The sequence below is a fragment of the Musca vetustissima genome, unplaced genomic scaffold (genome assembly GCF_032173495.1).
Source record: "Musca vetustissima isolate MV318-11 ecotype Yass unplaced genomic scaffold, APGP_CSIRO_Mvet_v1 utg4359, whole genome shotgun sequence".
Lineage (NCBI taxonomy): Eukaryota > Metazoa > Arthropoda > Insecta > Diptera > Muscidae > Musca > Musca vetustissima.
The window spans coordinates 65,643-81,819 of record NW_026882006.1 but is presented as its reverse complement, the minus strand read 5'-3'; the positions used below and the strand labels follow the sequence as shown (position 1 = coordinate 81,819).

Sequence of the window (16,177 nt, the reverse complement as noted above, 5' to 3'; positions counted from 1 at the left end):
TTTATATTACTTCAGTACGTTGTGTCATTCGGCCTTGCTATGGATCTTTTCACGCAGCTTAGCAACATCATTTTATACTTACTTTAGTACTTCAGTAGTGTTGGCGGTTTATTTGGGATACCATTTGTATTTTGTTTTTATAAAAAACAACTATCTACTAGTGGGGAATGTATGGCATTGATTGCCGAGGGGTAAGGCAGGGAAGACTATAGTTTCGGATCACGCCACTGATCCTCATAAGTTCCCTTAGTTTTTTTTTTTTTTGTGATATTCTCCCCAGAAGCTATTGCTTCTATACAAAAAAACTTTCAAACCCAAATGTCTCTTGTAACAAAGCAAAGTACTTAGCTGGCCAACGTACCCTATACCAAAATTCGTGCAAATCGAAAAATATATAGGGACTTTGGTGCACCAATTACATAAAATCGGACGAAAATATATATGGGAGCTATATCTAAATCTGAACCGATTTTCACGAAACTTTGCCACATAATTCTAGACTTAATTCAGTACGCTATGCCAAAATTCGTGCAAATGAAAAGATTTCCAGGGACTTTGGTGCACCAATTACCTACAATCGAGCAAAAATATATATGGGAGCTATATCTAAATCTGAACCGATTTTCATGAAACTTAGCACAAATTATTATAGACCCAAATGCCAGTACGCTATGCCCAATTTCGTGCAAATCGAAAGATATATAGGGTCTTTGATACACCAATTACCTTAAATCGGATGAAAATATATATGGGAGCTATATCTAAATCTGAACCGATTGTCACGAAACTTTGCACACATCATTCTAGACTTAATTCAGTACGCTATACCAAAAGATTTCCAGGGACTTTAGTGGACTTTTTACCTAAAATCGGGCGAAGCTATATATAGGAACTATATATATATATATATATGTGAGCTATATCTAAATCTGAACCGATTTTCACGAAACTTGGCATACATCATTCTAGACCTTATTCATTACGCTGTGCTAAATTTCGTGCAAATCGAAAGATACTTAGGGACTTTGGTACACAATTTACCTTAAATCGGACGAAGATATATATGGGAGCTATATCTAAATCTGAATCGATTTTCACGAAACTTTGCACACATCATTCTAGACCTTATTCATTACGCTGTGTCAAATTTCGTGCAAATCGAAAGATATATAGGGGCTTTGGTACACAATTTACCTTAAATCGGACGAAGATATATATGGGAGCTATATCTAAATCTGAACCGATTTTTATGAAATTTTACACACATCATTCTAGACCTAATTCTTTACGCTGTGCCAAATTTCGTGCAAATCGAAAGATATATAGGGGCTTTGGTACACAATTTACCTTAAATCGGACGAAGATATATATGGGAGCTATATCTAAATCTGAACCGATTTTTATGAAATTTTACACACATCATTCTAGACCTAATTCATTACGCTGTGCCAATTTTCATGCAAATCGAAAGATATATAGGGACCGTTTACATTAAATCGGACGAAAATATATATGGGAGCTATATCTAAATCTGAACCGATTTTTCCCAATTTCAATAGGGTTCGTCCTTGGGCCAAACAAATGAGGTGTGCCAAATTTCATCCAATTCGGATCATAAATGCGACCTGTACTTTGTTTACAATTTAACATCTACAGACGGACAGACGGACAGACGGACGGACGGACGGACATGCATAAATCGACTCAGAAAGTGATTCTATGCATATTCTCAAAAGGAACCATGGGTCTATCTCGATTATTTTTGCCTGTTACAAACATATGCACAAAGACATAATACCCTGTACCACAGTGTGGTGAAGGGTATAAATATAAATCACACTGTCCATAGCAGACGCCAAACTGATGATCTCAAGATTTAATCATATTGGAATTACTCACCTTTTGGATTTGAAACAGGAATTCAAAATAAAACACTTTGTCTTCTCTTCTCTTGAGTGGGACAGCTTGTCTGAAACATATGTTTTCGTTTTTGTTCTTTGAATAGGCATAACATTTAAGATCATAAATCTAAAATTTGTGTAAAAAATCGTATTAAGTACTCAAGAGCACTTGAACACTTCTAGTGGTGTGGAGGCATATGGTTGTGTATTCCGAGGAATAAATGTGTATACCACTGACACTCACATTTCAATGAAGGACATAGTAATGCAATTTAATATGGAACCCATGTTCCGAAATTGAACAGGAAAAATTATAGGAAATAAGGATTTTTAAATAACAGCAATTCACTAGCGAGAATACTGAAAAAACTACCTTTTCATAGTCGTCTTTCAATTTGCTCGCTGTAATACCAAATTAAGAACTTAAAATTTACAACTAATGGTCTGTTCCCGTTCTGCAAGAATCTACTAGATTTTACAATATTTTCTTCGATATCATAGAAAAAAGAAAGAAAAAGGTTCTACTACTTTTTACTACGGAACCAGAACATAAATGTTAATATACGGAATCATACTATAAAACACTGTAATTGTACGATTTTTATCGACTTCAATCAAGTCAAGATGTAACATATCGTATCAATCTTTTCCAAAACTATCTATGATTATCATATATCCAAAAGTATGTCAGAGGCCAGAGGATGCGATGATAGACTGACTGTAAAAAGTCCAAATGACCAGTCTTTAAAAAAAAGAAAACCAATTGTTAACTCTGACATGGATATGAAAGCTGTTAACCAAAGTTGACACACTGGATCTACATGAACGTATCCTACCATATATTTAATGAGGAATCTAATATCGAAATTTTATTCCCACTACGTATGAAGAATTGGAAAAATATCATAGAAATCAGGTGGAAATATCGAGTTTAAGCATCTACAAATTTCAGAATTGACTCCGTTCAAATATTTTTCAAGCATCATCCAAGGCCTAGGCATGGATTTTTAAAGAATATTTTTCAAGCACTTCTGCGGCCTAGGCGTGGATTTTTAAATAATGTTTTTTTTTATAGTACTTTTGTAGCCTAGGCATGGATTTTGAAATAATGTTTTTTAAAGCACTTCTGTGGCCTAGGCGCGGATTTTGAAAGAATATTTTTTGAAGTTCATCCAATATCCTAGGAGTGGGTTTTTAAGGAATATAACTTAAAGCCCATCCACAACTCTAGGCGTTGATTTTTAAAGAATTTTTTCAAAGCCCATCCAGTATCTTGGGAGTGAATTTTTAAGAAATATAATGTAAAGCCCATCCAATATATATTTTTAAGCTTCAAATGAAAATCTGGCTTTCTTCGTTCTTTGAATATAAAAATACCTTTAAACCTTTATAATAAAAAGTCATCATTCGTTTAAATAAGATCGTTTGGTACCAAAATTTGGTGACTATGTTAAAAAAAGACTGCATCTATAAAAATTATAAGAAAATATCAGTACGAGGTCTTAGGGTTTGTGTCTGACACAATGCCAAAATGGTCTACACCGCAGCCTAATTTCTGACTGTGATTAACTTCAATAAAAGTTCTTCAAGACTTCAACACAGATATATAACGGAACTGCAGTGAATCAGACCTTCACAATCCTTTGCAACATTGAGATATCTGAATAGTGTCACTTGCTCTTCCGTAGACAATTTTGTATACCAACCATTTCGAGCAACGTCTTCTCTGTACTGTAATAATGTTACTATCATTGGCCATAATTTGTCAGGAGTCAAACAAAAACAGACCTTTATTTTCTTGGCAGGTTTAAGTGGTTTGTTAAAAAAAGAATACTAATCTTTCAGGAATATTCCACAGAATTAAATTCTTTTCTTAATACATGAATGGTACTATTAATTTTGTGCAGCATGTAGATTACTTTTTTTCTAGTTCCATCTTTTTTCAATTTTTTTCTTTTGTTTGCTTTAAGTTGAATTTTAATTTGTGTTTTATTTTAAATTTATTTTTATGTGTTAACACCATATTCTAGGTTCATCGGACTTCAACAAATAAGGTAAGAATCGTTGGAATCTGTATTCGCAAATGAGCTATCGACATCATCACATTAACAGCAGAAAAAAATCCTATCATTTGTGTGTTTTGTAACAATTCGTCATGTGTGCAAAATGTGTCCTTTAATCTCCCCCTTCCCGTCGAAAAAAATTTCATGCAAAATATATTACATGAATGAAAGTGGTGGCTCATAATATTGTGTTTTTTTAGCAATCTATATGTTTGTTGTTTTGTCTTTACTAGCAGCTGATTGTTTCAATTAAAATATGTACCATATGTGTGTGTTCTTATTCTTGTCTACTATTTACTTTTACTAATTCTCCGTTTATTTAACTTTCCAATTTTCAGGTGAATGGCGATGAAAGTTGGATATATGAGGATATTACGTTAGAACGTGGAAATTCCGGTCTTGGTTTTTCCATAGCCGGTGGTACAGATAATCCTCACATTGGCACCGATTCTTCAATCTATATTACCAAACTAATACCGGGTGGTGCTGCTGCAGCTGATGGTCGATTGGGCGTTAACGATATCATTGTATCGGTAAATGACGTTTCGGTGGTGGATGTGCCGCATGCCGCCGCGGTAGAAGCTTTGAAAAAGGCCGGCAATGTAGTCAAACTACATGTAAAAAGAAAACGTACCGGTGGTGGTACACTCATAGATGATCCCAGTCAAATGGCCACGCCAGCTCATGTTGAAGATACGGGACCGAAAGTATTGGAAATTGATTTGGTTAAAGGTAATAAGGGTTTGGGTTTCTCCATAGCCGGTGGCATTGGTAATCAGCATATACCAGGCGACAATGGTATCTATGTAACGAAAATTATGGATGGCGGAGCGGCTGCTGTTGATGGTCGTTTATCGATAGGCGATAAATTGATTGCTGTAAAAGCCAATGGGGTAAGTGTACAAATCTTTCTGTGGATATCATTATAATTTTATTAATCTGTTGTCGTGTTCCACAGGTGGACAAAAATCTAGAGAACGTTACCCATGAGCAGGCGGTGGCCACATTGAAATCGGTAGTCGATAAAGTCACTTTGGTTGTGGGCAAAACTGCACACAGTCTACCACCAGCAGCGGCGGGACATCATATTAATCAAGTGAATTCGCATTCAACAGGTGCGATTAATACTATAGGGCAAACAGTTGTTGATTATGCTCGCTCATCTTCCACCACACCATACACGAACAACAACAACAACACAAACGCTATGCCAACAACAACAGCTACAATTAACCATAGCAATCAGCACCACCACCATGCATCTTCCCCAGCCGTTGCTGAAATAATTCCATCAACATCTCGCTCCCAGTCACCTTTGCCTCGTAAGCTTTGTTTTTCAATCTCTCCTCATTTCGAATTGTTTTTGTTTCATTATGATTTGCAATAACCCCCAATCAAACAAACAATTAATCAATCGATCGATCAATCATATCCCATTTTCCCAATGAAGAAACCCCGTTTTATGTTGAAAGGAAAGAAATGTCCCATTTAAATATCCCCATATGGCCCTCTCCAATCAATCTCCTTTTCAAACTATCGAATCAAACTAAACCTAAGAAAACTATCATCGCTACACTTGTATGCTTGTGGACAACATGAAAAAGTGAAACAAATTACAAATAAATACATATGTATTTTCTTTATTATTATTATTTGAAGTAGTAGAGTATTGGATTTCGTACTTGCGTTCGTTCACATATTAGAGTCATATAATAATTATTTGAGAATATATTTGCATGTTGTATGAACATTTATACAAAATAAGGTCTGCATGCTGCTGACTGACAGCTTCGTTCTGATTTATTATTTTTTTTTTTTGTTAAGTGCTTAAATCTCGAAATGAGCAATGAAACTGCTGCACGTTTTTTGGCTTAAAATTTGTCCGTTTCTTTTTTTTATTTACTTACATTGAAGTTAATTTGAATTTTGTTTTTCTTTCGTGCGTTTGTGTGTCGTATGTGTTCGTAAATGTTTGCATGTCCTACTGCTGCAATAATAAGAACATCAACTACTACTGCTGCATACAAGAGTGGTGTGTTTTTTCCTCTGTTTTTCTTGACCGTTTTTTTACTTTCCTTTTTTCTTTATTCTATAATCAACTCTCAGAATCTAAATTCTAATCAAAAGAAAATGAAAATGAAATGTTTTCCAAAAAAATGTTTCCTCACTCAACTGGCTTCTGAAAAACCAACCTACCACTACAACAAATATGAAAATAAAAATAAAATTCTACAAAAAAGCAAATCCGAAACAAATACATCCAATAACCTTTGCTTCTTCTCTAATGCCACTAATGTTTAATTTTTGTTTTCTTGTATTTCCTTTTCCCCATAAAAATTTGGGTGTTTTTTTCTTTCGAACGCTTTTTTATTTGAAATGTTTTTTGTACAAAAACAACAAAAACACACACAACTACTACTTATAGAACAACCAGGATCTAGGTATGCATCATCAAATGTATTGGCCACAGTGCCTCCAGGCACGCCACGAGCTGTTAGCACCGAGGACATAACAAGGTGAGTTTGCAAATATATACTAAGTGTATTTTTTTGTTGTGGTATATAAGAAGAAAAACAAGAATCGTGACTAAAATCTATTTAAACATAAACCATGTATGTTATGATGTATTCATATAGGTTGATGATGTGACGATATACTATAGCGTATGTGAGCCTAAAAGGGAAACATTCGACTTTTATTTTTTGCTATAAAATAATATAGGTGTGTGCGTGTAGATGTTTAATGAAAATGATGATTAATGTTGGTAAGATTTCGGGTCAATTTCAATACTGGGTTTTACGTTATTTAATTGGAAAACGGTTTGAGTTTTATGGTTCTGATCCAAGTCCAAGTATTTTGCATCCGAAGTAGATGGTTATATGACCTACTCCTTGATCTCAGAGTTGTCGGTTTTTCCACAATATATTTTAAAGCGACTCATAATTTTTGAAAATAGTTGTCCGGAGCTGACATTGAAATCTATGACTATGCAGCTTTCAAGAGATATGCTAATTGCCCTCCTAACTCGGGTGAAATATCAAATTAGCCGCCATAGAATCTATGGCCACAATCAAAGAATAAACGACTGCAAATTCAAACGATTCTTAACCAGTGTCTTATTGATAACTATCAGATGGTCCGGCAGCATAGAATTGATCAATCGGATTTCCATGTTTTTCTTTTATAAATAAATATATATTGTATGCAAATTGTATTAAATAATGTGTAGGGTATATTAAAGTTAGGTTTCTCCTATAAGCTTATCACTTTTTATACTGTTAAATGAGAAATGTCTCGACTCATAATTTTTGAAAATAGTTGTCCGGAGCTGACATTGAAATCTATGACTATGCAGCTTTCAAGAGATATGCTAATTGCCCTCCTAACTCGGGTGAAATATCAAATTAGCCGCCATAGAATCTATGGCCACAATCAAAGAATAAACGACTGCAAATTCAAACGATTCTTAACCAGTGTCTTATTAATAACTATCAGATGGTCCGGCAGCATAGAATTGATCAATCGGATTTCCATGTTTTTCTTTTATAAATAAATATATATTGTATGCAAATTGTATTAAATAATGTGTAGGGTATATTAAAGTTAGGTTTCTCCTATAAGCTTATCACTTTTTATACTGTTAAATGAGAAATGTCATGGTTTCTATTTATTTTTTGATTAGATACAAAGATAAAAATTTTTTTCTGCTAGTTGGTAGATATGTTATGATATTAGCTGTAGATGATAGCAGCTACTACTACTTACTACTAACCGAAAATAAAACATTTGGAATTCATCTAGAGAAATGCAGAATGGAATTTTGCGTACAATCCTTCACAATCTCTTGCTGGCTTCTTCTCGTATTCGTTGTTATCAAAGTTGTTTTATCCGAAAAAAATCCACAACACAAAACAAGAGACACGTGCAAAAAATATATTCTTTAAAACTCTCTGCAGAAATCATAAATTTGTGGTGTTTTAGTTAAATATATCTCCTGCAGTGAATGTGTGGTGTTAAGAAGTGATTTCTCCCGTGTATGGTTCGCTGTGTTACGCTTCTTTTTTGCAAATATTTTCGAAAATGTCAATGTTTTGGCAAACCAAGTAGAAATTCCTTTTTTGTGAATTAATTAAAAAAACGGTGGAGAAATATATAAAACGTTAAAGCAGCTGCTGCAGTTGGCTGGTTGAAAGTGGCCGACCGATCAAACCCTACCCACATCCAAACGTAGACCGTTTCCTCTCCGGCAACTCAGAGTGCTATGCTTACATACATTTTTTTTTTTTTGATTTTGTGTGTTTTGTCGTTTTGGAATTGTAGTAAACAATGAGCTGTCTCCAATTGCAATTACTAAATTTGGATGAACGTATTGTGAATTTACGCAGACCTTTATTATTGAGGCCTGTTTGCAAAGAGCTCCAAAAACATCATCAACAAAACCACCTCCAACAGCAGCAGCAACAACAACAACAATTGCCAAATCAGCCCATAACAATAGCAGAAACGATAGCAACAACAAGACAACTGCTGGCGGCTGAGACAATAACACATTCCACAGGCAATGCGTTTACTACTACGTACGTTGGTGAATAATCTACGTGATCGTCATAAGAAAACCACCACCACCACCACCGTCCAAGTGACGTGTTTTTATTGTTGTTTTCCCCATTACATGTTTAAGCAAAAATAATAATAATACTATGACATTGTATTTGTTGTGGTGTAGTGCTCAAAGTGTTGTCTGTCGAATCGAATTTGTCATAACGCCACTAATCCTCTAATGATCATCTTTGCAATGTCTGTTTGCAGGGAGCCACGCACAATTACCATACAAAAAGGACCACAAGGTTTGGGCTTTAACATTGTGGGCGGTGAAGATGGCCAAGGCATTTATGTCTCATTTGTATTGGCTGGTGGACCAGCTGATTTGGGTGGCGAGCTAAAACGTGGTGATCAATTGTTAAGCTGTAATGATATTGATTTAAGGAATGCCACCCATGAAGAAGCCGCCTTAGCATTGAAGGTGGGTAATCCCCAACAATTAAGATGGTCAATTTTCTCACATGATGATTCCTTCACACAATTATTTTTGTTTACTAGAAATCTGGTGGTGTTGTTACATTGTTGGCCCAATACCGACCCGAAGACTATAATCGTTTTGAAGCTCGCATTCAAGAACTGAAGCAACAAGCCGCCTTATCTGCTGGCAGTACCGGCACACTGCTGCGCACAACACAAAAACGTTCATTGTATGTTCGTGCTTTATTCGATTACGATCCAAATCGTGATGATGGTCTGCCGTCGCGAGGCCTACCATTTCGGCATGGTGATATTTTACATGTAACAAATGCCTCCGATGATGAATGGTGGCAGGCACGTCGTGTTCTGGGCGACAATGAAGACGATCAAATTGGTATTGTACCATCGAAACGGCGATGGGAGAGGAAGATGCGGGCTCGAGATCGTAGTGTTAAATTTCAAGGTCAAGCAGTTAGTGCAAATAATAACATAGATAAGGTAAGGCAAAAAAATATATATATATATTAGACGAAAGCAATATACTAAATCATTCATTCATTCATGTGTGTGTGTTTGTTTTCAGCAATCTACACTGGATAGAAAAAAGAAAAATTTTACATTTTCGCGCAAATTTCCTTTTATGAAGAGTCGTGATGAACGAAATGAAGATGGTAGTGATCAAGAGCGTAAGTATAAACGACAAATTTCAATAATCATTTTTATACAAAACTAACTCAGCGGCAATAATAGAAAATAATATCGTATGCATAATAATGAAAGCAGTATTGCAGACAAAATAATGTAAAAAAAACACCACACGGTATTTAAACAAAAAAAAAAAAAAATAAATAAAAACAATTTCATTTAAGATCAAACAAACTGTGCTTTAAAAAGACATGCTCACAAATTCAACGAGATAATTTTTGCACACACTTGAAAAAAATTAATTAACGTGTTTTTCCAAACATATAATTTTTTGTTTTTAGACATAATTTTTATGTTGTCTTTTAATTTGTTTTGTTTATTTAACATGTTTTATTTATTTTCGTTCTTTTTTTTTTTCTTTATATTTTTGTTTCAAATAACAACAACTGTTACTGTCTACCGAAAACAAATTACAAACAAAATGTCCCGTCCAAAAAATATGTTCACAACACCATCTAAAAATGACAACAACATTTATCACATCATTTTCAAATATTCCACATATGCTCTACATTCATGTCTCTCTGTCTCTGTTTGATGCTATGGTCCGTTCTACTTCATCCAAAATCAAAACAAAACAAACTGTGTCTTCGTCAAAAATCAACGTGTGTTAACCATGTATATCTCTGTTCATTGGTTGGTATTTGAATAAATATTGTGTTCCTCCTCCTCCCAATAAAACAAAATCAAATAAAAAAAGCTAATGGAATTGCCGCCAGTACTAGTGAACTTGATGTTAATCATTTGAACAACAATGATTCCACCGAACCTCAGCGTAAGTTGTTAATAAGTCTTAAGTAATATAGCACCTAATACTATATATAAATAGATAGTATGTAAATATGTACATGTTTATTTGTAAGAACTGAATGAATGACACAATCGCAAGGAAATTAAGGTTAAGGGTTATGTCAAAAAATAGTGTTTTTCTCCTGGAATATATGGTCTGCCTTTTTGTACATTAAGAAATGTAGATATATTTACAGGTCAACAACGTTTTTAACAAACAAACACACACACGCAATGGACACACCAATAATTTTAAGTTAGATTAATAATACTAGACAACAAATTGATAAAAAAAAATATTTTTTTATAACGAAAAACACCTTTGGACTTACTCGATTTTCAAAATTTTCAATGGGCTGATAAATGTATACCAGTTCTTTTTAAGGGTATTAACTTAGTACATATATATTTGAAGATTTAAAAGAGAAGAAAAATAATTGACAATAATTTAAATCGGCTATATCTTCAAGAGTTGTTGAGATCTTCACTTGAAAATTTATAGGGACATTCTTGATTTAGTGTAGGTTCGAATCAAATCAAAAAATTAAATTTTCTTGAAACTAAGAATAGTTGGGGGACCCCAACTATTCTTAGGGGAAAATATCTTCGCAAAAATTGTCTATATAGGTCCATATTTTGACTTTATACCATTTCATAGTCCCGAACCATTTTGACCGATTTTTTTTAAACGGAGATTAAGCTTGGAGGAACGTCGAGAATAATTATAATAAATTAAATACATCGATTCATTCGAATTTTTGCTTGCCAATTAAAGTTTTTTTTTTTTTGTTTTTAATTTACAATCTATTTAAAAATATTCGTATTTGTTGTCTAGTATTATTGAGTTGAAAAAAAAACTGTGCAGCATAAAAAGGTTAAAGTCTTAGGAAATTCTTATAAATATGATTTTTTTTTTTTAATTTCTGCATGTGCAAAATATAAGTAGTTATTCAGGCTTGTTCTATATATATATAGAGGCACTTTAAATTTTCATTGTAATATAATGGCATTTCTTTTGGAAAGACACAAATATCTGTATAATTTTGATGACACTCCATTAAAAAAAAAAAAAAACAGTAATAGCATCGTCAATACAATAACAAATTCTTCTTCTTATATCTCTTCTCTTAATAATGTATATTTCACTTTGGACTGCTGTCTTATGTCTGGCAACAACAAATAATATTTTTTTTTATTAGTTTTTGGTTCTTTTCAAAACTTTAATTTTCCCACATATACAATTAGATTATTTTTTTATAATTTAATTTTAGTTTAATTTCAAAACTTTTACAAATGATTTCATCTTTTTATAATTATTAGATTTTTTAATTAAAAAAAATCATTTATTTCCAAATGAATGACATGTGCTAAAATATGCTCGTTAAGAGATTAAGTTTGCTAATATAAAAATCAACGATCATCTCAAGTATTTATTTTCTAGCCTTTCTCACTATTCAACAAAGAGGTAGTGCAAGCAAACAATCAAATCAAAATCTCGTTGTAGACTGCTTTCGTAAATGGCAAAAACTTCGTGTTGATAAATAAAAAAAGAAATTCGTTCATCTCTGCCATTATGTTTCATTCGTTAAAATTGAAGAAAAGAAAAAAAACGAAAGTCCTTTCCTTTCTTTCCTACTTCTTCGTCTGATTTTTTGTTTTTGTCTATTTAATGAAAATGCCAAAACATATCAACTATTTGTGTTTTCTTCTTCTTTCTTAATTCTTTCAATATTTCAGCTTTTATGCTATGCTATACACAAGATGATGCCAATGCTGAAGGAGGTATGTACTTATGTAAACAAATATATGTATATTCCCAGTCCACAAAATTCTATTATAGTTTTTTTTTCAACATGTGATGGTAATCGTTCACTAGCCAATATTGTATTAGTAGTTTCGGAAACTTTTCCAATTTATTTCAACTAACAAAAATAATTGAAAAAAAAAATCAAAACTAAAAGTTCGAGACGATTGTCCTCACATGGTTGTAAAAATATCTATTTTATGTTTTTTAAAACAATCTATCAAGAAAATTTAATATTTAGCAAAATTTATTTATATTGAATTTTAATTTGTTTTCTTTGTGAATAGTAGTTTAATTTGTTTTTATTTTATTTTCTGTTTTTTTATCGTCTTCTTCCTTACATTCACTTGTAAACATTCAACAACACGTCTTCTTTGAACATTCCTTAATTAATTTTTCGTTTTTTTTTATTATTTGTTTGTTGTAATTGAACAGTATTAGTACTTCCAAATACGGCTATTATAACCACGTCTACTTCTACTGCTGTTTAATAAAAAGAGCATAATAATCACTAAAATTTAAAAACATTTAAATTAAATTTGAAATATTATTTGTTTATAAAGTTTGTTGCCTCGTTTATTTTTGACTATTTTTTGTTGTTGTTTTGTTAGTTTTATATTCGTGTTATATTAACAATCCTCTCCAGATATAAAATACAAAAAATTAATATTTACTTTAATTCAACATAAAAAATTGATTATTATTTTGTTTGGATGTTTTATTGACGTGATAATAAGGTCGAATATCTAACGAAATGTTAATTGAACATTGTTTGGGATAATCACCTGAGTTCCTGACCTCATTGTTTATTAGTTTTCCTATCCATTTTTCTTCTATACCTCGATTGAAAATAATTATATTTAAAATTAATAATAAATAAAACGTTAGTTTTTATAAATTTAATTACAAAAGCATTTTCAACTCTGGCCCTCTTGATACAATGTTTGTTCGTAGTACACAAAATAGGACAAACTTTACCTGAATCTAAATTTTATTTTTTTTTATTAGAATCGCCCTTTTGTCACAAGCCTGAGCTGGGCCTATTCAAATTAGATGAAACTTAAATCAGATCACTTCTGTATGTTTTTATAACCTGACTTCAGATTTGTATATGCATATACGAGTATATCCGTTTAGAATTTTTGTAATTGGGACAATTGGTATCCAATTTGCTGCAGAGTCATCCAGGTAAATGTTTTCGTAGTAATCTGGCTTGTGTGCATTTTCCCATCATCAATGCCTTTACTGGCATCTGTTAACCAACTGGTTCCATTACGATAAAAAATGCCAGACTACGAAATTTAATATCCTTTTCTCCATAAGATATTAGTGTTTTAAGAATACAGCCAAATGGCCACCATGAGCACGCATAGGGGACATACACTTTTCTGCTGCAGTTTCACAAACCATCCCGTAAAGTATTAACAATTTTGTTACTTAAGGTAGTCATAACTTCGATCAGAAAAACAAAATTCTTATCAACTTTCGATCAACCTCATTTTCGAAAAAATTTAGGTCTAATAACCAACCCTTCCACCGGACCATAAACCGTATCAAAAAGTCTCACGTTATATTATTAGTAAATATAATTGTTTATGGAATTAGATATCTTTTTCATTCTTTTGAGGGACAAAAACACGACGACGTTGTACATGATCGGACGGCTTGTTGCATTGCTGTCTGGCAAGTGAATGTACTATGTGAGCCGGAATGGAAAACCCGGGTCTACCCTTTAAAAATTAAATTTTTCACAGTCGACGTCAATTCACAGTAGATGTCAATTCTGCATACAATCAAATACAGTAAATCTAGAGGAATGTGCGTGGTAGACAATAAACCATTTATTTGCATTCAACATCGGCTATGAATACCGAGAGAATTTGCAACATATGCCCCAACATTTATATTTGGTCCATTTATTTTGGTTCTTATATATAAAGCAATGGGGTCGATGTGTTTTTTGAGTTATTTATGTGATTAATTTATTTTTGGAGGGAATGCCGGTGATTTAACCGCAGAACGTAACACACGACGTTCATATGGTTTAAGATATTTGAGTTGTAATTTACTATAAAAAATAAATAAGAATATATAACGACATCACATTTTTCAAACTCATATCATATGGCTAGTAATTCTTTTCTTTTTTAGGCAAAGGTAGTGAGAAATCTATTCAAAAACTTTTCTCACACTAACTCCCCCTCTACATAGATACATATATTTTTTTATTTCCCTAAATACCTTTCATATCTTTTTTAGATTTAAATAAGATTAGCCGTGGTTTGATTGAGTTTTTATGTTTCTCTTGTCTTCGTTTTGTTTTTTTCTTTTACACTACTTTTTTAATTCTTTGATACTGCCACAAATGTTTGATGTTATTATAAAAAAATGAATAACAATTATAATGAATCTACGCCACAAACTAACTGTTGTTGTTTTCACATTTTGTTACATAAAATAAAATAAAAATGAATAATTACTTCTTTTGAATCAATTGTTACATGTCTCTTCTGCTACGACATCTATGAACAACTAATCTAATTATAAACGGCTTACTTACTCCTCCCCCAACTTCAATGCTGATCTATAACTAATACGACAACAATAACAACATTTATACATTAACAAAAACAAAACATTTGCCATTTGACACAATTTGTAAAAAAAACAAAGGTAACGAAATCATCTATAGAGTGGAATTACCCGATGCCGATCAAATTACCATGATCTATTTGGAGAATAAAGATGCTGACTATAGTAAGTCCAGCGATTGAACGCCTAACTGTTATGTGAACAATAAATAAATCGTCTTGAAAATCAAAATGAAAAGAATTATCTATATATCATATAAAATATATAAACAAAATCATATATGTCTAAGAATTGTTAAGAAAAAATTGAAAACAAAAAAAATAATTGTTACAATTTTCTTCACAAAGAATCTTTAATTTTGTTTGTTATTTTGTGTTGATCATTCCGATCCATTCATTCCATTCATGACCAGTTTCTGCTATTTGTTGTTGAAACACTGTTTTACAAAAAAAATATATATATATGCAAATATAAAACAAAAAATATCTACTCCCTCCACCCAATGTCCATTGTGTATTCAAATCTGGCTGGCTGATTGGTCACATTCATGTGTTTTCTGTTACATGGCAATATGGCGAGTTTCGGCTTAAATTTTCTACATCTATTCTATTCTTTCCAAACTTTCCGAAAGCAAGTTGTAGTCCACCCGTCCTGGAATGTACATACTTACATACACATGTTTTGTTTAATTTCGTTTCATTTAGTATGTGTATGAATTTAATTTTGATTTAAATTTTTGTTATAAATTAAACTTTATTTCGTTGTTTGATATGGCTGCTGTATGTTGAATGTCCCCTGTACCACCACTATCACCACCTATTCCACTAATAATAAGGGTCCTGCATATTAAAAGTTTTACTTTTATTTGTCCAAGAAATAATTTTGATTTTTACTTCAAAATATCTTTGGGAGTTAGAAATTAATATGTCAGGAATGATTTTTCGTTGTGGAATACAATATTTGCCATCTAATATCGTCCTCCTAAACTTATGTATTGTGGGACAAATGGTAAAAAATCAATTAATTGTCGATATATAATTATTTTGGTTATTTGATGCTTCCGGATGTTTTTTGCCATGTTACCAAATAATACCCTTAGCTTTAAGGCTAATGAGTGGGATACGATCAAAAGCTTGGCCAAATTTCTTTCAGGTAGTTTAAAGTCGATTTCAAAATTTTGTAAATCGTAATATTACTTTCATACTTAGATCAAGTTTGATTTAGACTATCGGTCCGATGCCTGTTCCACAAAATGATCAAAAATTTGCTAAAAATGTAATTTGTCCTGTATATCTCGATGTTTT

At 32.4% G+C, this 16,177-nt stretch overlaps 1 protein-coding gene across 14 annotated transcripts in view; it reads left to right on the top strand.

The window, feature by feature from the left end:
* The window catches only part of LOC133328101 (disks large 1 tumor suppressor protein), a 54,007-nt gene that overhangs the window by 32,435 nt on the left and 5,395 nt on the right, over nt 1–16,177 (top strand). For 2 of the 14 annotated variants that reach the window (XM_061536644.1, XM_061536654.1), the window contains 9 exons: nt 4,303–4,857; nt 4,923–5,286; nt 6,390–6,480; nt 8,774–8,987; nt 9,065–9,481; nt 9,567–9,669; nt 10,389–10,463; nt 12,215–12,259; nt 14,955–15,038. In XM_061536644.1, the coding sequence (XP_061392628.1) occupies nt 4,303–4,857; nt 4,923–5,286; nt 6,390–6,480; nt 8,774–8,987; nt 9,065–9,481; nt 9,567–9,669; nt 10,389–10,463; nt 12,215–12,259; nt 14,955–15,038 (1,948 nt within the window). Of the gene's footprint in view, nt 1–3,931; nt 3,956–4,302; nt 4,858–4,922; nt 5,287–6,389; nt 6,481–8,773; nt 8,988–9,064; nt 9,482–9,566; nt 9,670–10,388; nt 10,464–12,214; nt 12,260–14,954; nt 15,039–16,177 lie in introns of all 14 variants that reach the window. The other 12 variants (XM_061536647.1, XM_061536656.1, XM_061536648.1 and 9 more) reach the window with 10 other exon arrangements.